At 44.7% G+C, this 22,497-nt stretch overlaps 2 protein-coding genes across 3 annotated transcripts in view; one reads left to right on the plus strand and one right to left on the minus strand.

Annotated features, from left to right (window-relative positions):
* The window catches only part of LOC132833825 (multiple epidermal growth factor-like domains protein 6), a 427,573-nt gene extending 414,460 nt beyond the window's left edge, over positions 1 to 13,113 (plus strand). The window contains exons 35-38 of the mRNA XM_060852450.1: positions 3,998 to 4,126; positions 4,909 to 5,037; positions 6,805 to 6,933; positions 8,490 to 13,113. Of these exons, the coding sequence (XP_060708433.1) occupies positions 3,998 to 4,126; positions 4,909 to 5,037; positions 6,805 to 6,933; positions 8,490 to 8,569 (467 nt within the window). The 3' untranslated portion in view covers positions 8,570 to 13,113. The remainder of the gene's footprint in view (positions 1 to 3,997; positions 4,127 to 4,908; positions 5,038 to 6,804; positions 6,934 to 8,489) is intronic.
* Positions 13,114 to 14,154: 1,041 nt separating this feature from the next.
* Positions 14,155 to 22,497, minus strand: part of arhgef16 (Rho guanine nucleotide exchange factor (GEF) 16) — a 47,783-nt gene continuing 39,440 nt past the window's right edge. For both annotated transcript variants that reach the window (XM_060851852.1, XM_060851853.1), the window contains exons 12-15: positions 22,049 to 22,261; positions 20,340 to 20,404; positions 17,852 to 17,953; positions 14,155 to 16,473 (exon numbers count right to left, since the gene is read on the minus strand). In XM_060851852.1, the coding sequence (XP_060707835.1) occupies positions 16,334 to 16,473; positions 17,852 to 17,953; positions 20,340 to 20,404; positions 22,049 to 22,261 (520 nt within the window). In that variant the 3' untranslated portion in view covers positions 14,155 to 16,333. The remainder of the gene's footprint in view (positions 16,474 to 17,851; positions 17,954 to 20,339; positions 20,405 to 22,048; positions 22,262 to 22,497) is intronic.

Consider the following 22,497-nt stretch of genomic DNA (forward strand, 5'->3'; position numbering starts at 1 on the left):
TATGATATGGTTAGGCTGAGCAGGAACTTGAGGGATGTTCTGTGAAAAGACTTGCATTTATAGGTTTTAATGTTCTGCGTGCAATTGGAGTGAAAGTGGACTGTGGGAATAGCAAGAAGGATTTACTGAACTCTTTTCTGGATTCAAGAATTGGACCCACAAAAGAAAGGTCGGGTCAGAAACCAAATCATTTAAGTTAAAAATCACACAACACCAGGTTATACCGAACCGATCCGACAACTAGAAAACTGAATCACATCTGTACTCAAAAAAACTTCAGAAATCTGAAGAAATAAATAAGGCGGACTTCCAAAAAATGAAACCAGACGGATCCAACACACCACACTCCCACAGATTACTTAAAATTCACAAACCAGGAGCCCCCCCCTCAGACCCATAGTCTCGCTACCTGGAACACCAACTTACAGAATAGCCAAGGAGCTACAGCAAAGACTAAAACACTCAGTAGAAGACTCACACCACTCCATCCAATCCACCCAAGAATTCCTGTACACCATCAAAGACACCAAAATAGAAGAGGATGAAATAATGGTCTCCTTTGATTAACAGCCCTGTTCACATCCATCAATATCAAGCTGGCCAAGGAAACACTGACTACACTATTAGAAGACCCAAAGACACATACACCAACACCAACCTCATCAGCAAGAGCACAGTATCGTCACGCCAGTGGACCTATGCCTTACCACCCACTTCACCTTCAACAACAAAACCACAGGCAAACCAACGGAACACCCATGGGATCTCCGATATCAGGGTTCTTAGCAGAGGCAGGAATGCAGAGACTCGAACAAACATCCAACCCAAACTTTGGGTCCGCTACGTGGATGATACCTTTGTCATCACTAAATGAAACAAATTGGAGGAAAACTTTCAAGACCATCAATAATACCCTGACTGGCATAAAATGTACTAAAGAGGAGGAAAACAACAAACTACCATTCCCAGATGTCACAGTAGAGAGAACAGCCAATGGGGAACTTCAAACTACAGGAAAACAACACATACTGACCAAATACTGAACTACAGAAGCAATCACCCCAACACCCACAAATGAAGCTGCATGAGAACATTACTTCAGCACAGAGGAACTATGCAGAGCAGAGGAAATCACCTATACAGTGTATTCAAAAAGGACAGGTACCCAATGGGCACAGTCCACCAATTTCTCAACAAAATACCCAAACAAGCAGATAAAACACATCAAGAAACCCTAGCCACTTTCCCCTACATCAAAGACATCTCGGAAATGACTGCCAGATTACTCAAATCCTTTGGCATCATGGGAGCCCACAAACCCACCAACACACTAAAACAGCAGCTACTGAACTTGAAAGACCCTATACAGACAACAAGCAAAACTAATGTCATTTACAAAATACCTTGTAAGAACTGTAACAAACACTACATTGGACAAACAGGCAGAGAATTAGCCACCAGGATACATGAACATCAACTAGCCACAAAAAGACATGACCCACTTCATCAAGTGGTTGTGAGGAGCAGTGCTTTGAAAGCTAGTGCTTCCAAATAAGTCTGTGGACTATAACTTGGTATTGTGTGATTGTTAACTTTTTATACCCCAGTTCAATACCAGCACCTCCAAATCAAATCATTTAACATTTGTACTGAAATTACTGGAGAAACTCACCTGGTCTGGTCCTGGCTCGAAGTGTTAACTCTGTTACCTTCTTCTCAGATACTGCCAAATGCTTTTGCAGCATTTTCTGGGTTTTTTTTTCAGATTGCTAATGTCCACAGTTCCTTTTTTCATTTTGCTTTCAATGGATGTGAGCGGTGGAAGGGCGATTATCAAATGAAGGGATATCATGGCGGGACTCATGTCTGAGGATCTGCTCATAAAGTATTCAAACACGTCATGAGCCAGTACTGGCACAGTGGGTTGAATGGCCTCCAGTGCTGGATGATTCTGTGGCATGGGTAGCATGTAGAATGGGCACTCCATGTTCAAGGGGGATTGGAATAATTCCCGATACTGCAAGAGCTTAGAAGTTTTGCAATTGGGAAAAGTTGAACAAGAGTTAGATTAGATCCTGAATGTGGCCTTACCCATTGCTGAGTGACAGTTTGAGTGGCCTCAGTTATGATAACCTCCGTCATATCAGGGTGTAACATTACATTCATTGTACAATATCGCCACCTGCTGTTGGGTTTTACATTCGCGGATGATTTACTCATTAACTTTCAGCTCAATGATGACAATTTGTTACTTAAATTTGGCATTTCTTGTGTGAACCAAAATGTCTAGAAATTGAGCTAAAGAATTTTTAAAGCACTTTTATTTTGAGGACTAAGATTTGTATGCCATGCTGATGCTGGGAATACAGCCATAATGGCAAGGAATGACACAGTTTCTGATGCAGAAACCGAACAGGAAACCAGTAAGGCTTCCACATATTCTTCTTATAATAGTTCTTTTACATCCACGTGAGAGAACTTCAGTTTAATGTCTCTTCCTGAAAACATTGCAGTACTCCTTCAGTTCTGATGGGCAGGGAGATCTGGGAGTGCAGGTCCATTGTGCCTGAAGGTTGCTGCTCAGGTGGATAGAGTGGTCAAGATGGCATATTGACCTTCATCGGACCGGGTATTGAGTATAAGAGCTGGCAAGTCATGTTAAAATTGTACAAGACATTGGTTCAGCCGCATTTAGAATACAGTTCTGGGCGCCACATTACCAAAAGGATGTGGACACTTTGGAGAGGGTGCAGAGAAGGTTTATGAGGATGTTGCCTGGTATGGAAGGTGCTAGCTATGAAGAGAGGTTGAGTAGGTTAGGTTTATTTTCACTAGAAAAAAGGAGATTGAGGGGGGACCTGATTGAGGTTTACAAAATAATGAAGATTATAGACAGGGTGGATAGAGACAATTTTTTTCCCAGGGTGAAGGATTCAATAACGAGAGGTCACACTTTCAAGGTGAGAGTTGGAAAGTTTAAGGGGGATACACTTGGCAAGTACTTCACACCGAGGGTGTTGGGCGTTTGGAACGTGTTGCCAGCAGAGATGGTAAGAGGTAGGCACGGTAGATTAATTTAAGATGCGTCTGGACAGATACATGGGTAGGTGGGGAGCAGAGGGATACAGATGCTTAGGACTTGACCGACAGGTGTAGACAGTACATTTGGATCGGCTCAGGCTTGGAGGGCCGAAGGGCCTGTTCCTGGGCTGTAAATTTTCTTTGTTCTGCACACATTGTATCAGCCTGGATTTTGTGTCAAGTCTCTGGAATGGGCTTGAACTGAGGTTGTGGAGGCTGAACTGTGAACCATGGCTGACCATTTGAGATCTCCGTTTCCTTGCCTTCTGTAGCCAGAAGATTGCCAAATGAACCACCTGCATTATTTTCTGAAGCAAGTCTATGATTCAACAGGTTTAATTGGAAGCACTAGCTTTCGGAACGCTACTCCTTCACCAGGGAGTTGTGGAGTACACACCTGTAAGGCACAGAATTTATAGCAAAAGTTTACAGTGTGATGTAACTGAAATTAAACATTGAAAAATACCTTGATTGTTGGTTGAGTCTTTCATCTGTTCAAATACCATGATAGTTTCACTTCTTTCATGGTACCATGGTATTCGAACAGATGAAAGACTCAGCAGACAAGCAAGGTATTTTTCAATGTATTATTTCAGTTACATCACACTGTAAACTTTTGCTATAAATTGTGTGCCTGATAATTGTGTCCTCCACAACCACCTGATGAAGGAGCGTTGCTCCGAAAGCTAGTGCTTCCAATTAAATCTGTTGGACTATAACCTGGTGTTGCGTGATTTTTAACTTTGTACACCCCAGTCCAATACCGGCATCTCCAAATCAAGTCTATGATTGGTAGCCTAATGCACTCTGAGAGACAGGTGGTGGTTGGGACACACTACAAGCACAACATTTGCTTGGCTTGCAATATTTTGCTTTATCTTTTTGGAGCTGTTTGGATGTTGGTTTATTTTTACAGCCTGCCCCCTTGGATTTCATGGACCAAACTGTCAGCATTTGTGTGACTGCAGAAACAAAGCAGCCTGTCACCCTGTAACTGGCCAATGCCTGTGTTCGGCTGGTTACCATGGAGACTACTGTGAGAAAGGTAATAATTCTAATAAAACATTCAGTACAGTTTATGGCAGCACTAATGTCTGCAGCCCCAGCAGCCCTGCTAGCCCTCCAAATTACCAGGCCTGAGAGCTGGTTGTTCAGCTCCTGTAGACATCAAAAGACAATAGGTGCAGGAGTAGGCCATTCTGCCCTTCAAGCCTGCACCACTATTCATTATGATCATGGCTGATCATCCTCAATCAGTATCCTGTTGTGCCTTATCTCCGTAACCCTTGATTCCACTATCCTTGAGAGCTCTATCCAACTCTTTCTTAAATGAATCCAGAGACTGGGCCTCTACTGCTTTCTGGGGCAGAGCATTCCACACACCCACCACTCTGTGGGTGAAGAAGTTTCTCCTCATCTCAGTCCTAAATGCCTACCCCTTATTTTAAGCTGTGTCCTCTGGTTCGGCATCCACTATGACCATTCGTGAACAGGCCTGAGAAACTACACGGGCAATACTGTCCTAAACACTCCGCTTTTTTGTGGACCTGGAGCTTTGCAAAGGGCTGCTCTTAATGCCATTAGCTCATTGACAATGAGTCAAGCCTTCACGATCAGCTTGTCTGAGCAACCTGAGACACACAGAAGCAAACGCAAAGCCTAAGATTCACATCCATCACCTTAATTAGATTGATGTTGCCTGAGCCAAGGTGGTTTCCTGCCCACAAGGGCTATGGAACAGTAGGGGGACTGGGACCATTCATGAACACCATTGCCTGCTCTGAAGTGAATTGGACTGTTATTTTCTTTCTCCCCGGGTCGCTGTAGAATGTGAGGAAGGGCAGTACGGAGAGCAATGTCAGCAGAAGTGTGACTGCGAGGGAGGTGCACCTTGCGAAACAACTACAGGAAAATGCCTCTGTCCACCAGGGAAAACTGGTAGGAGGTGTGATGTTGGTAAGTACTGTGCAGGACTCTGTGTCAAAGCATTCCAGGCTCAGCACTCTGTATAACCACTCTTTAATCCCCTTGACCATTTTTAATAGGTCCTCACTGACTGCTGTGAGGACATAGTCTTTGCTCTGTTAAAATTCTTCAAAATTCAAGGCAAAAATCTCCATTAAATCTCCCTTCAGCAAGCACTTCTGCAGAAGTGGGCGGCACGGTGGTACAGTGGTTAGCACTGCTGCCTCACAGCGCCTGAGACCCGGGTTCAGTTCCCGACTCAGGTGACTGTCTGTGTGGAGTTTGCACGTTCTCCCCGTGTCTGCGTGGGTTTCCTCCGGGTGCTCCGGTTTCCTCCCACAGTCCAAAAATGTGCGGGTCAGGTGAATTGGCCATGCTAAATTGCCCGTAGTGTTAGGAAAGGGGTAAATGTAGGGGTATGTGTGGGTTGCGCTTCGGCGGGTCAGTGTGGACTTGTTGGGCCGAAGGGCCTGTTTCCACACTGTAAGTCTAATCTAAGTCTAATCTAATCTAAAGATGTAGCAGCAGTTTCTGCAATCTTTCTTCACCAATGTGTAAGGACTCATGAAAAGGTAAATGCAGGTGTCGTACACCAGGATTCTTTACAAAAAAAAACGCTTAACACTGGACAACAAGAAATAGAAACAGTCATTCAGCCCCTCATGCCTTCCCCACTATTCTATAGGATCATGGTTGATCCAACATTCCTCACATCCATTTCCTGCATTTTCCCCATAGCAGTTGATTTCCTGATTAATCGAGAATCTATCACAACCTTAAAATATAACAAGGACTCTTCTCCTCACAGCGCCTGAGACCCGGGTTCAATTCCCGCCTCAGGCGACTGACTTTGTGGAGTTTGCACGTTCTCCCCGTGTCTGCATGGGTTTCCTCCGGGTGCTCCGGTTTCCTCCCACAGTCCAAAGATGTGCGGGTCGGGTGAATTGGCCATGATAAATTGCCCGTAGTGTTAGGTAAGGGGTAAATGTTGGGGTATGGGTGGGTTGCGCTTCGGCGGGTCGGTGTGGACTTGTTGGGCTGAAGGGCCTGTTTCCACACTGTAAGTAATCTAATCTAATCTAAAACTCAGCTCTCTGTGACAAGGTGTTCCAAAGACCCTCACTCTCTGAGAAAAGACATTACTTCTCATTTCAGTTTTAAATTGGTGCCCCTTTATTCAGTGACTATACTGTCAGGTCCTAGACTCTCCCACGAGGGAAACCATCTTCCCAACGTTTACCCTGTCAAGCCCCTTAAGAATCCTCTCATTCTCCTGAACACTCAGGAGTAAAATCCCAAACTATGGAACCTTCGCGCGTAAGACAGTGTGTGTGCGTGAGAGAGAGAGAAAAATGGTTGAGGAGGTTGAGCCTTAAGCAAAGACTCAAGGTTGGACAGCTGTCTGAAATTTGAAACTCAATCTCGAGGACACTGCTGTGTGCACCCTGGAGAAAAATCACAGAAAAGGCCTTTTTTTTTGTCATTTTCCTTGAATGTTTTTTCTTTAATAGTTATAAAAATATTGAAAATAAGAAAATAGTTATTTGGTTAAGTCAAGCATCATCCAGTTGGGTGATGACTTTTTTTTGGTTTTCTGATTGGCGTAGAAAGGTACTAAGTCACAAGCGGAGGCTGGGTTGGCTGACTAATGACTGGAATGTGTGAGGCAAGTCGTGTAATGAAACCACCAGACAAACACAATTGACAACCGTAACGTAGATTGTAGTTAATGAGTAACTCATTTCTTGTTCTCCTCAGATTGTCAAACTAATCGTTACGGCCCCGGCTGCTCTTTGAACTGCAGATGTTCCAATAACGCTCGCTGTGACTCCCGGAACGGACACTGCACCTGCTTGTATAGTTGGACTGGGCCTACCTGTGAAGAAGGTAAAAATATTTCCTCTCATTCTAAAGCTAAGTCCTTTCCTTCATTATTTGTCTGCTAGCTGAGACAAAGAAGCAGCATCTAATCTGAGACCAGACAGAATCTTTTATTTTATCTGAGGAGGAACCACTTTCAGACTGGGCTGGATTTAATCCACCTCTCTGCCTGGTACAGGAATTCATCTCCATCCTAGGAATGGGTTGTTCAACCCCTCCAGCCAGGGTTTGGGATTCCTGATGAAGGGCTTATGCTCGAAACGTCGAATTCCTTATTCCTGAGATGCTGCCTGGCCTGCTGTGCCTTGACCAGCAACACATTTTCAGCTGTGATCTCCAGCATCTGCAGACCTCATTTTTTACTTTAATTAGACCGTGTTGGATAACTCCGCCCACCACCCTTGGTTCCATAGCCTTTCATTCCCTTGCCTCACAAAAACACAATCAACCATGGTTTTGAAATTTTCACCCAACTCTGTGATAGATTTTTGTGGGAAAAGGGTTTCGGAATCTTCCTGACCTTTCCGTGAACAAGTACTTTGACCCTAGCTCCAATTGTCCCTCGAATGCGTCTGAATTTCACCTCCAGTGTCCTGCCCAATCCGTTCGCTACTTTCTCTTGGGGTGAAAAAATAATTGATTCACTAACTTCTCTTTCCAGAATCACTCCAAACATGATGAGTAATCAAAGGGTTTTTTTTCTGCAATGTTTCTATTTTGTGACTAAGCAGCTGTATGATTGCCAGCACTATCTCACCTAACTTGTTGTTCTTCATCGTTTAGCCTAATCAATGAGCAACATTAATTTATCTAATGCCATTGCACTGCCCAGCAGCATCTCTTTATAGTGATCAAAGTGTGGAACTCTATTCTCATTCACTGAAAATATAACTGTTCAGTCTGCTCCTCATACTGTAAACTAACTAGGCATTAGCCTCTAACTAACTGGTTCCTAGCCTCAATCCTGCCTCTGGATCCAAACACTGTGAATTCAAGTCCCACTCCAGAGACTTGCTACAAAATGCACACTAACATTTCCAGCGTTGTACCGAGGGACTACTACACTGTCTAAGTTGCCATCTTTCAGATAAAACATTAAACATCTACTCTCTCAGCTGATTGCAAAAGATCCTTCAATACCATTTGAAGAGAAACAGGGTAACTCTTCCCAGTGTTGTGGACACTATTTAATAGTTTAAATTATCACCATTATGAGAACAGGCTGTCTGATCACAGATCTCTGCCTTTGCTGTTTTAAGAGCTTCCTGTGTGCGAATTAGCTACTCTAGTTTGGTTGCAACTATGACAACACTTCAAAACTACTTAACTGGTTGTAAGACACTTTGGGATGTCTCAAGGTCAATGAGAGGTGCGATGTAAATGCAAGTTCTTACTTTCTACTTAAGTCGAGGCTGAAGATTAAGCCTATGACTTTCTGGTTGCTATAGTTCAGCACTGTGCCATGTTCAGAATGATACCATGGGCAGATGTCAGGTGAGTGAGTCCACAGACACGGGGAGAACTATTGGTCATACCTTACTTTGTACTCTCTCTGGTTCCAGGAGGGCCTCCCAAGCCACCACATCACCTGCAACCTGAATCCCACGGCAACATGGCTTCAGACAAATCATCAAGATCATAGTCATCTGAGTGAGGCGGATATCATTCTGACCAGTGCCAACCAGACTGTTTTTGAACAGTACACGTTACCCCCCTCCCCTCCACCCACCCCCCACCTGCCTGTCAATCCTTTCAGAAAGACTGCTGGAAGCAAAACCATTATATGGTAAAATCTCAAATTCAGAGGAATGGCCACGGGCCTATGCTATTATTCTGCCCAGTGATATTTTATTAAGAAAGGGAAAGGCTGATGGATTTTAGGATCCAGCCTCCTGTTGGACTCAAAGACTAAGAAATGAGCAAGAAATTCAAAACCATTCCCCTCGTCAGGAAATGCCGGTTCGAATTCCTGAACGGTAAACAAACTCCAACTCTGTGGGTGTGGAAACCATTTTTCATGAACTTTTTATATATATATATGTGTATATACATATTTTATTTTTATAAACCAAATCCCAGGAAGGCAAGATTAATAGAGATTACAACCCAGAGTTTGGCGAGATGATGCCTATTAATCCTGGTTCCAAAGCAGGAAAGGAAGTGACCATGGATGTTAGCCATCAGACCTCCTATCACATCATAGCTGGCATGGTGTGTTGGCCATGGTGTCTTTCAAAACAAAATGGGCATTTGTAATCTGACTTTCTTGCTTCTCATTTACTACAATGTGCCCACGATGCAGGACTTCGGGAGGAGATACTAAAGATTAAGGAACTAGTGTGCCCCACCACAGCGTAAATAATATGTGCCAACCATTGTGGAGACACCCAGGATGGACATTGGTGAGCTGAATGGAATGGGACAGTGATGAGAGAATGTGTCCTAGGTATACACTTCCATTACAGTCTGCTTCATCCATCTCAACAAAGCTTAGACCATCTTAAGCATCCATATCACTGGCCAATTTCAGCTGATACCCATCCTGGCTTCACTTAACTGGATTCAGAAAAACTCGGACTTAACCATTAATCATTGTCCTGCTCATCTAGTTGGAGGTTACATAGCTTGGCCAGAACTATAACAGGACACATTGAATAAAGACTTATCAAAAGAACAAACGTACTACATTACAAAGTAGTTAAAAATCAAACCTTCTGCCATATGGCATCTGGTATGGATTTCCAAAAAAAGCAGTTGATAAAATGCGTCATAAAAGGTTATTACATGAGATAAAGCATTGTGACAGGGAGGTAATATATGGATGATAAGTGGATTGGTGAACATACAGGGATCAGAAAGATGGGATCACTGGGGAGTTTTCAAACTAGCAGGAAGTTACTGCCTGGGCAGTAATGTCCTTGTAGCTCAGCTATCTACAATCTGAATTAATGACTTCGATAAAGGCACCACAAGTAAGGTATCCAGGTCATTGATGACACAGAGCCAAGTGGGACAGTAAGGTGCGAGAACACAAAGGGGCTAAGATGGCCAATGAAGTGCAATGCGAGGTTGTTCACTGGTGTAGGGAGAACAGAACATCAGAATTTTGTTTGTTAAATGGTGAGAAACTTTTAAATGTTGGCATTCAAGGGAATTTGGTTCATTGGAGTACTCCTGCGATAAGAGAACTGACCTATGGTGAGGTTAGAGGAACACGAGGTGAGTTTATTGAGACAGTAGGTTCTGAGAGTGTATTCACCCCGGTTGGAAACTTTAGCACTATGACTAGACATAGTGTCAGGAAAAGAGATCAGTGATTTAAGACTGAGATGAGGAAGATTTCTTTACCTAGAAGATTGTGAATCTTTGCAATTCTGAACAATGAAGCAGCCCCCTTCAGGTAGAGGATACTTAAGGCTGTGATTGATTCATTTTTGGATATGGAAATTGATGTCAAGGATTGGCAACAGTTGCAGGGAAGGTGAGGGGGGTAAGCTGCTGTTTTACTTATGCTCTTAAAAAGGAAGAATGGAAGGTGGTTTTATATCCATATTTCTTTTGTCTTTGAACATATCTCAATCTCTCTGTGCTACCCTCTATGCTGAAACTAAAGTCACCTCCTCCAGCAACCCAATCAAGGTCCTCAACATTACGCAAGGGCCTCATTTGCCAAGCATTAAAGATTTTTACCTGCTGCCACCCACCTTACCACATCTTGGTTTAAGTCATTCAATTCTGCAATGTTCAAGCTCAACTGACTCTGTTAATATCAAACTCACCACTGCCCTGCTCCTATCCCAAAACTAAAAACACACAATAACTGTGTCAAACATCTGTAAAGTCTTTAGGTGCAATACAGTGTTGGCCCTCCTACAGCCATGGAGACCTTGTCTTGTGGGCTCATACTCTCTTTGTTCATGTTTGCATCATGCCACTAAAAGGCAACTGGCTATCCCTTGGATTAGTCACCATCTGCCTTTGAGGCAACATTAACACAGTGATGAATGACAGAGACAATCTGAAAACAGTCGGAGTCAGAGAATGGACAGCCAAGCCTCCGTGACCCGGTGAGAGTAAATATCCTGACATGTATTTCTCTCCTGTATAAACAGAACAATGAAAATAAAATGGACTGAGAAATCGGGGATGTTCCAGCACTGGAAAAACCACCGCTGTCTCCATGACAACCTGCTTTGATATCTCTTGACTTTCAATCTTTAAGGCTATAGTATAACACGCTATGGTCAGTTCAGTATTTAAAGCAGCTTAAAAGCAGTTGCCTATTATTTATTAATCCAGTTAGTTACCATGACAACAACCGTATTTGATCATGTTTTAGGCTTTTTGAAAATCGACTTTCTTCTGTTTAACTGCAACCAATAGATTTTTAAATTCTAAGCACTAATAATTTTACTTGCCTGCCACCTCAGTATTCAATATGGCCCCAAGTCAGCATGGGATATCTGTGTGACATTTTGCTTTAATTATCTCACACTGTCAGGCCGCCATTTATGTAAATTAACTAGAGAGGGGGCACCATTGTTGTAAACAACGACGAAGAGAAAAGGGCAACTTCTGGAGAACAGTTGAAGGTGAGCTTGGAGGAGATCCAAGGTTGGGAAATCTCCACCAGAGGGCAGCATTTGGTTCGGAGCCCAAATTCAAACTTGAGCCTATGTTTTGAAGAGACACACATGAATGTTTGGAGCTAAGAGTCTAGACACTAGATGGGATATTCCGCCGAGGTAAAAACAATGACTGCAGATGCTGGAAACCAGATTCTGGATTAGTGGTGCTGGAAGAGCACAGCAGTTCAGGCAGCATCCAAGGAGCAGCGAAATCGACGTTTCAGGCAAAAGCCCTTCATCAGGAATAAAGGCAGAGAGCCTGAAGCATGGAGAAATAAGTTAGGGGAGGATGGGGGTGGGGAGAAAGTAGCATGGAGTACAATAGGTGAGTGGGGGAGGGGATGAAGGTGATAGGTCAGGAAGGAGAGGGTGGATATTCCAATACCTGCCTCATTCCACTTGGATTGTGGTAAACGTTGGCCTAAAATGACCTACCACAAACTCCTTACTGTAATAGTTCTGACTGGAATGGAGGTACTCCTGCCCTCAGGCCCAGGCTGCTCCCATCTGCTCCAATTACCGTTTCCTGGGATTGCCTGGCAGATGGAGAGGTTCACCCAGGGCTATTTAGTGTGAAAGGCCACCCTGATACTCATCCATTGGATTGAGAGAAGTGCCTTTCCTGAACTCCAGGTGTCCTTCAATCTCAGTCTGAGAAGCTACTGAACAACCACTGAGCATCTTCAAGTGGTACTGCCCCTTTAGCTGCTGTTAAGATACTGCAGTGTTGGTCTCCCACTGGAGAAAGGAATTTCACTGGGAGCTCGCTCTGTAATTCAGGGAAAATCGAGCAAGGTGGAGTCAGAGGGCTGAACAGAAATCCCCCTTACAGCAGGAGACTATTCCAAAGGGCTGCTTTATATAAACAAAAGTTACATTTGGCCCTCTCCTTTTATTTAAGTTTTCACTGAATTTTCATGAACTTTGCAACAAACACTTGAAATGAAGAATTGGCCCAGTCCTGGAACAGTTAGAAGATGCCAATTGTGTGTTTGACATGATCTGTATTCAAAGAGTTCCAGCTTGGCTTACACCTCACAACTGGTTGAGTGTTGGAGGTTTTTTTACGACTAAAATCTGACTGCACCTCCTCCCGACAATGCCCCATGATTTAATAGTGAACAGATTACCAAGTTGTTGGTGGGGCATGTACATCAGAGCTGAGTTTTAATGGTCTGAATCAGGGGAAATCTGCTGCTTATCGAGTCAATGGGCACTGCAGGGAGAAGGGGCAGGATTCTCACAGAATGAGACTAAACATCTCACATTCAGCAACAGTCTATTCTAACAATAAATTAAAGGTGCTATTAAGAATATATGAATAAATTATCAGGGCATTTGTGTTTTATTCATATTGAGGTGCTGTATATGCTTGGTTTTCTAGCGAAACTGTTTATATTCCTGTGTACACTGTTACACCATAATAAAAGAATTCTGAACTCACAAGGGGTTGGTTTTAAATACAGCAATAGAGACGTCCAACTGAATTTTAACTGGTTAATGACTCTAGTTTCTCCTGGGCCTTGATTATTAACACAATAGCTATTGCATTCATCAATACTTATTTGGTGCTATTTAACCTGTAGATGTGGCATACTGTTACATACTGTTTTAACATGTCGAAACATTGTAGAATACTTCACAGGGGCATTAGTAAAACCAGTCACTGGACCTCATAAGGAGAACATTAGTTCAGGTGACCCTGCAAAGAGTTTAGAGTTGATGCAGTATCTCCAAGTGGAAGAGAAATAGAAATTTGGAGTGAACTCCAAGCAGCTGAAGGTGTAGTCACTGTTGGTAGAATGATTAGAATTGGAGATGTGCAAGAGGCTAGAGTCGGACAGTTGCAGGGATCGGAGTAATGTTTGGATTGGAGATTGCAGAGACAGGGCAAAGCCACGGAATGAACCGAAAACAAGGATGAGACCTTTGAAACACAGACATTACTGAGCCATGAGCCGAAGTACAACAGTGAGTAAAAGGATGATGGGTGGACAGGATTTAGTGTTTTGGATAAATTCAGGATAATGAAAGAGTGTGCATGAGGTCAGCAGAAAGACAATATCTCAACCTTTTGTTTTAGTAAAGGCAAGGCCAAAATCCACACAAGAGCTATTAAGACTGATCATTCAGCTAACTGGACTCCTTGATTGGACTCCTCTCCAGACTACAAGCTCTGTGGAGCACTACGTATCAGATTCAAGTCTCACAGCAGCAACTTAAACAAAATCTCAAGTCCAGTGCAGAACTGAAGGAATGCTGTACCTTTCCTCAGCACCATCTTTCACAAATGCCGTTAAACCAAGGATTCTGTTTGCGGTCTCGGATACAAAAGACCCCATGGCACATTACAATGAGAACAAGGGGCATGTGATCTTTCTGTCAGATCCCAGCCTAAATTAGTGTCTCCTTATCACCTTTCTGTTTGTGGCACCTTACTGTTCCCAAATTGGCTGCAACACTAACAGTGGCCACACTGAAAACTGGCTCCAAAGTGCTTAGAGGAGAGATTGTTCTTTCACAGGGGGCTCTCTCCAAACCATTCATTCCTAACATTGCAGAAGAAACCCTCAGACTTAAATTCAGAAATTCGCCAACATAAATTGTAAGAAATATATATTTGTACATTCATAAAAACTGTCCATCTCAGGAATATGCATCATTTAATTAAAAAACATTTGGCAAGTTCCAGTGTGACTATCAAATGGCAGAAGATGATCAATGAGTTGATCATCTCAACAGAGGGGAGTTCAGCAACAAAAGCAAAATCATGGTGGTTTCTTTAACCCTGAGCCCACCTCTACATTGTTGCCCTTTGACTGGGTGACATTTAAAATCCTCCTCAAAATTAAGGAATCTCCCTTTACTTTAAACCCCTCTCCCTATTATCTTAAGTAAAACGTATCTTGGCAGCAATGTGAAGCAGGAGACAGCAAATCAGCTCATCAATACACTCATGTTCTGTTAGGTTTCCCATTGATGGTGAGGGGGGAAGGAAAGTGAGCTAGCAATGGCAGAGGGTGGCACTAAATCACTGCAGACAATGCCAACAGAGTGTTGGCGATGGGAAGCGATCTCCCTCCTTCCAAAACGAGCATCATTGATTGTGTCTCTACAACATTATTCTACACCACCAAACCAAGAACGTTTTAGGTTGGGATGGGTATTGAGCCTGGAAGTCTCCTACTCTGCTCAGAACACATTGGTGGCAGGGGATTGGGCAATTGGGGATGGTTTTCCTTCTGGAGCCTGACCACCAGAATATCAGAATCTTTGGCAAAATAAAAGTCCACAAAATGCCCATGCTTGGAATAGGGGAGGCATGACACTCACCAGGTCAAGCCCCACAGGGAACTGTAGGCAACGCGTCACAAGGTCATTTCACAGTAGGGGAAGGCTCTCAGGGATGGATTTTATAAAGCAGTCATTTCTCACCAAACTTCAGAGTAAAGCGAGCAGTTCAAGGTTGTCAAGGGTGGGGGCAAGGCAAATGTTTATTTTTGGCACTCTCGTACAGATATCCTAAAATCAAGCAGGTTCAAATCAAAGACATCTTCCTCACCAGGACTGTCGAGATAGGCCAGTCAGGAGCAGGAATGTAACAAATTAGTGTTGGCAACCAGTAGTGTAAGCCATCTGCTCGACAATGTATTCCTGTGTTTATCCACTTCCCGCTTTGTATCCATTGTCCACACCCCGCTCGTCCTCCTTGGAGGTGGAGGTGTATCTGTGTATGTGTGCGTGCAGCACTCCAGTGTCCATGGACACCAGCCTGGTTTCAATGATCAGCATTAGGATTTGAGGTTTCACTGTGTGGTTTCACAAGTTAAACCTTCCAAAACCAGCCATCCTTAACAGAAGATGGATAGAACACAAGGAGTCTGAGAAGGGAATTGTGGCCAATTGTATGCATGGCATTCACAAGAGAAATTTGCTTAAGAATCTTGGTGACAGAGCCCATATGATCAGTCAATACCATCTCAGTGAACAAGCTGAGGGTAATGAACTACGCTCGCTTTTACAGAGTTGCTCCGAGTCATACACAGCCTCCCTCTCACTGTGGAAGGTGTGGGCAGGGAACAGCTTTATTTTGGTTTCTAACTTTAAAGGTGTTCAACATGGGACAAGAACTTTGTTTAACTGGAGTAACTGATCAATAGGTTTGTCTGCTGCAACAGGTCTCTTGCAAGACTTTGCACCAGTTACCAATAGACACCAATCTGCAACAAAACGAACAAAAGTTCTTAAAACCTTCCATTTCAGATGCTGAGATAGGATCTGCTTTGGTAATGCTGGAATTTCACTCCTGGATTAGGTATTGAACTCATGGAAATAAAATCAGGAATGGTAGGTTTTTAACTACAATCACCCTCCCCTATCACTCCACCCCCCTCTGCACACCCCCCCAATCTCTACATCCATAATCACATGGGTCCTGAGTTTAAAAATATATAGCATTTCAAATTCTGCTTTAAAAAGTGCCTTGCTGCACAGACAGGGCGTAATCAAAGAGGCTGGTGACTGGGTTACCAATCATTTGCGATCAGAGTCAAACTCCTTTTGAAAAATATATTCCTTAACTACCCCTGACTAACATATTTAATCCATTGATCATTTTTGATGGGTCATTCAGCCCCAGTGCTACAATTACACAGTCTGATGGCAATGACTAATGGGAAAAGTTGGTTGCCAAGTTTGTCACAACAGCCTTGGCAGTTTTGTTAAACTCCAGGCTCCGTCACGCCAGAACAAACGGAGCTTTGGCTCTGACGCCAGAACTAGACGTCAGTTTCAATCCGCAATCTCTCCATTCGCTGGACGTTTCGTCGCACCGCGATGCGATTGGTTATTTCCTTGGCGCAGGACTCAGGAAACCAGCCCATCTCCCAGTCACGTATCCTCTCTCCCCGGTACCAGCCTGTTGAGAGAAAGGGGGAAGATGCCATTAGAGTATCAGAGAGAAAGCAGGGAGTGGAGGGAGTGAGATCTAGCAAAGCCCTAGCAAGATGGGCAAGTGGAGGGGACACTCGGTGTGGTCAAGGGTACAAGGAATGGACACTTTGGGAACAGGATATTCAAATACAGAAAATCCCAGATACCCCTTCTGAGCAAACTCAACGACACACAGGCTATTTGACTGCAAGGGGGCATCACAGAAACTGAACAATCGAGCTCTTGCCTGACAGTTGGACTCAGCCTCCAGACGCTTGCTTAGTCCTGGAATGATTCAACCAGTTGCCTCACTCCAAAGATCCGGAGTGCAGAGTTGGAGCCACCCGAGGGGGAGGGGTGAAGGGGGAACCGGAGTTGTGACGCACATCACAGTCTCAAACACTAAATCTGAATGCTAGAGCCTTAACCGTGGCACCAGTGGACAGCGACTTACCAATCAGTGGAGCTGCCCCTCCCCCTTCACCAAGGGTGAACACTTTACAGAAAGGAAGTTGCTTGAGAAAAGCATTGGTTAGGAAAATATATCATCATGTAGAATGACCTCATAAGTCCTAGCCAGAATGGGCATGACTGACAGGGTAATTACTGATTCACAGTGGGAGACCACACTGCCAGAAGTGACTGGGATTGATCTTAAACACAATTTATATGTAATTACCCTTCCCTCACTGTGTTTTGCTGGAAATATAACCCTGATTTAAAATTAGGGTGCTTCACCACAATTTCAGAAACAGGTTCGCAGACCTGGGTAAATGAGAAGTACCCGGCCGCCCCTCTTGCTGACGCCACAATGTGGAGAATCACTCGGTTTATTGAGCCGCACTTAATCCACTGGCTGGTTCCACAGGCAATAAGACCACCCCAAGTGCAAGGAGCAGCAGGGAAGTTGTGAAACAAAAACACAGGGTGTGAAACTGGCGCAGAACCCGCAGTAACATGTAAACATTTCAAAATTAGAACATTTAAAAAAGGTGAGAGGATAAAAACAAATCTGACAGTTCCTTCAAGGAGCGAGGCCAACCGCAGTGGGATGAATGATTTTCTCCTGCGCTGTTCGGTTCCAGCCGTACTTGTCCATCCTCAGCTGAAAGCTCTGGAAGGGAGTAGGTGTCAGTGGCCATCACCACTGAGTGAACCCAGATGGTGCCTAAGGAGGGGGAATGGTTGAACCAACCCTACACAGTAGTGTGTCTCAAGCCAGCAGTACCCAGATCAGAGACCTTGTCTCATCCTGGCAGGCTGAAGCCCAATTATAACGGTGACACTTCCACTGCCTTCATGCTCTGGAGAGCCACACAGTTCAGGAAATCTATCGCCACATAGGATTCCTTCCTCAGACTTACCATCGACCATCTGGAGGACCACGATCACATCAGCCTGTTGGAGTGTCAGCTCATCCGGCTGTTTGGCCAGATAGGCCTTGGTAATCTCTACCTGTGGGAGGCCTAGGAGAAAGGAAGGGGAAAGCCAGTCATCCCCTACAACAACAACAACTTTGCATTCCAACAGCACCTCTTAGGCCCTGGGGGTAAAATGCCAAGGCACTTTGGAGGAGCAACCATCGTTGACACTGGCTACAGGCAAACACAACCTCAGTGAAAGAGGGAGAGGGGCAGAAGAGTTTAAACAGGGAATGTTGCAACTCAATGAACCTGTGAGAAAACGCCTAGTTCCCAATGATGGAGGGAAGGCACAGCTCTCAGAGAAGGTGGGCAGGACAGGAGGAGGGGGTGGGGAGGGGGAGGAGGAGATGGTCAGAGTTTCCAGAGGAGAAGGGACAGGACCGGGGGTGTGAGGAGGTCAGGATAGGAGGAGGAAGAGGTCAGAATTTCCGGTGGGGGGGGGGGGGTGGGCAGGAATTGAGGAGGTTGCGGAGTTAGAGAGCAGTGAAGCTATAAAGGAGTAAGAGACTGAAATTTTCAGAAGAGGTGTTGGTGGAGCAGGAGCCAATGTGAGTTTAGCATGATCCTGTAAGACAGTGTATGGCTGGGGAAGGGTGCAGGTTCACTCCTGACATAGGGTCATCCTGACAATAAAAGTGCTCTGGTTTCGTTTTAGAAACCGGGTTTGTGCACATTCTAATCCCTTGATGCTGCCTCTGCACCCACTGAGTGGGTGTGATAGTTTCAGCTGTCGATCCTGTTCAGCACAAACATAGGAAACTAGCCTTCCCTCCTGCCACAGCCCAAGGTTTGGGGACTCTGCAGAATAACCCTGAGGAATCAGTTTCTCAGCTGAAACTTTTCCTCCCCATGTCCCACCCTGAAAGTGAAACCACACCATAGGCTCCAGCATTCACAGTTGCTGCTCAGCCAATGACTGGTAGCGGGGAGGAGGGTACCTTTGATAATTTCAAGTCAAGTTGCTTCCCTTGACCACGTGCTGATGCTGACTCCAGGTCATATTGAGGCCAGGACCAAGTAAGGACTGCTCTGTCAGAGAGAAATCACAGAATCCCTACAGTGTGGAAGCAGGCCATTTGTTCCATCGAGTCCACACCGACTCTCAGAAAAGCATCCGATCCAGACCCAACCCCCTAACCTATCCCTGTAATCCCACATTTCCCATGGCCAATCCACCTAGACTACACACCCGTGCACATTATGGGCAATTTAGCATGGCCAATCCACACCTTTGGATTGTGGGAGGAAACCGGAGCACCCAGAGGACACCCATGTGGACACGGGGAAAACGTACAAACTCCACACAGACGGTTGCCTGAAGACATAGCGCTCCTCGGTGTCCTGGCCAACATTTGTCACAGAATTAATAGCAACAATTAGACCATATGATGTAGGACAAATGTAGGCCATCCGGCCCATCAAGTCTGCTCTACCATCCAATGAGATTATGACCAATTTGATAAACCTCCACTCTGTATTCCTGCATTTTCCTTGTAACCCTCAGTTCCCTTACTGATTAAATATCTGTCTCAGCCGAGAATCTATTTAATGACCCAGCCTCGAAAGCCCTCTGAGCTAAAGAATTCCACAGATTCACAGTTTTCAGAGAAAAAAAAACTCCTCCTCATCTCTGTCCTCAATGTTCACCCCCTTATTTAGATATTATGCTCTGGTCATGGACTTTCCCATGAGGTGAAACAGTCTTGTTGCATCTATCCTGTCTAAGAATTCTGAGTAAGGGTCACCGGACCTGAAATGTTAACTCTGATTTCTCACCCCAGATGCTGCCAGACCTGTTGAGCTTTTCCAGCAATTTCTGCTTTTGTTTTCAATTTCCAGCATCTGCAGTTCTTGTAGTTTTTATTTACTGTCTAAGAATCTTGGAGAAAGTGAGGACTGCAGATGCTGGAGATCAGAGTCGAAAGGTGTGGTGCTGGAAAAGCACAGCAGGTCAGGCAGCATCCGAGGAGCAGGAGAGGATGAAGAGCTTATGCTCGAAATGTTGGCTCTCGATGATGTCTAAGAACCTCATTTGTTTCAATATGTTCTGCCCAAAGATTTCTTTCCTATTAACAGTCAAGTTCCTGTGAGCAGGATCATCTTTGTTTACATAAGGCCTCATACAAGAGAGAGATATGACAATGCAACATGGCAACAGCAAAGTCCTCCTTACCTCGATAACCAAAGTGAAGGTCACTGGTAACAGTTTGCTTTGCAATCAGCAACCATTACTCAAACCTTTCCCTCCCAATTCCAAAGGCATTACCATGACAACCACGTTCAACTTGCAAACCAAACTGAAGGTAAAGTGGGGGGCAGGAATCAGACAGCTTTTGGAGAACAGCATTGTTTTGCTTTCTGAGGCTTGTGGCTGAGGTATTTAGCTGTGGTTTCGGTTTCTGTCGGACAGATGCAGTGCTGACCGTACCTTCTTTATTGACGAGGTCGTCATGGTTCTCCTGGAGGGCGTGGATCCAGCGAGCTCGGTCGCTCCTGTCATGAAAGAAACAGCAGCAGTGCTCACATTACATTGTGGCCTTGAGGGAGCCCAGGACACTGCGACACACTCCTCCCCCCACCCTTTACTTACACTGACACATTAAGATTCAGCCACCCCCTCTCGCAGACCACTGCTGCTTGCCCAGAGGATCTTGGGACCTCACCAGAACCATCTGATAATCCAACCAAGAACTTCCATGCATAATTCTGAACAACCAGCAGATGGCGGTGTCTGACCAACATCTCTCAAACCACCCACAAGCAAAACTTCCATTCAATTATTGTGGAGGACTGAAAAAAAATCATATCTAAGCTGTATTATACTAAGAGGGGCAATAGTTTCACAAACATTTGCCTCTTCTCCAAAACTGGAGTCACAAGATAAACAAGGATTCTGAATGATTCTAAACTGGGTATTGAAGAGGGGACAGGTTGACAGGAACAGTCACGCCTTCCTCTCAGTCTGACTCCATAATCCCTTTGAGCTGGGATCTCTGCTGAGAATACCAAAATATATTCAGATTATTTAAGTGAGTGACATTTCATGGACTATTCTCCACACTTGCGGTCATTTTCTGTTTGCGAAAATCGATGGTCACCAAGATGTAGTAGAAAATGTTGACGGCCCGATCAGTGGAGATCGAAGGTTCAAATCTCACCAGTGCAGGCTGCAAGTTTGATTTTCATTTTTAAAAAGGTGACTGTGGGGTGTCTCCAAGTAAAACAAATAGGACCAAAAATCGGGTTCACATCAGGACAAAAAAACTGGCTTCAAAAACAGCATCTGGTTTTTCCCAGAGTTCAATTGGTCTATCTGAAGATTTCAGTCAGTCACAGCATGTGGCTGATCCAATGGCCTCAGGAAAAGACATGCCCCAGAATAAATAAATTGATTAATGACATGTTAGTAGATCTGGACAAGGTGGACAGACGAGGGAAATAGCCGATTGCTGTGACTGAAGGGCTTCATTGCATTGGCGCTTATACTAAGGAGTGATACCCATGGGATAAGAGGGTGGCAGGTCAAGAGAAAAACGTACGACTCCTGGTCTCCGTGGTGATAATATCAGGTTGGATCTGGGATCAGCCACACTTCAACCTACTCCAGGTGGGAGATCAAGCTAAAGAATGATCTCCATTGCCCCTCCCCTCTCTGTATCGTTAGGCAGAACTGTCCCATTACTGAGTTGCACGGTTCGGCCTGGTTTAAGGTCAGGCCTGAGGCCATGGCTGTCAGCTGATGTGTCTGGGGCACCAGCACTGACCATGGGCCTTCCTATGGAGAGGGAAATACACAGAGATTCCAGGGCCTGAGTATTTTGCAATGACCTCCCTGACACAGTTAACCTGGAGACAAATAGAGCGTGAGGATCAGTGCTGACCTCAGCTCAACACAACTGAATGAGCATCTCAACACATCGCTGCTTCAGGTCAGAAGTATTTGTCGAGTAGGAAGTCCCATGGAGGGCTCTCTCTGTAACAGTGAGGGCCAAAGAGGAGAAAACATTGGAGAAAAAGGGGATGAGAAGAGGAAAATGGAGGGAAAAGGTGGGAAATAGTGGGAAGGTCACTAAGGAAATTCCAGTTCACTAGAGGAAGCACAAACACAGACACAGATGGTTGGTCGATGGCACTTACTCGGAGTCTGTAGCTAACACAATTTCCTCCATTTCACCAGCGCTGTTTTTCTTCATGTTTATTTTGAAGAGGCTAGCATTGGAGTTGGTGCGAGGGAGGGTTCCACCACTCCCGGCTTTGCCTGGGGGAGAGTGGGGAGACTCGTTGCTCTCCAGTGCTTCCACCTCCACCTGGTCCAACATGGCGTAGTCCTGCACCGTGTAACTCTCCTCACTGCCAAGAAAGGACAACAAGCTTCAGTCCCAGGTCACAATGAGACAGACTCAACACCTGACCTTTGATCCCCAAAACCTTAGGAATGTTTAACATGTGGAATTCTCCAATGTGGCAAGGCAATGATACCTCAAACAAATCCATCCATTCCCAGTCCATGACGTCACAACATCCCCCGTGGTCATGGTGATTGATGAAGAACATTGGGGAAGGGAAGAGACAATCACATTTTCACA

Source organism: Hemiscyllium ocellatum, chromosome 37 (genome assembly GCF_020745735.1).
Source record: "Hemiscyllium ocellatum isolate sHemOce1 chromosome 37, sHemOce1.pat.X.cur, whole genome shotgun sequence".
Classification (NCBI taxonomy): Eukaryota; Metazoa; Chordata; class Chondrichthyes; order Orectolobiformes; family Hemiscylliidae; genus Hemiscyllium; species Hemiscyllium ocellatum.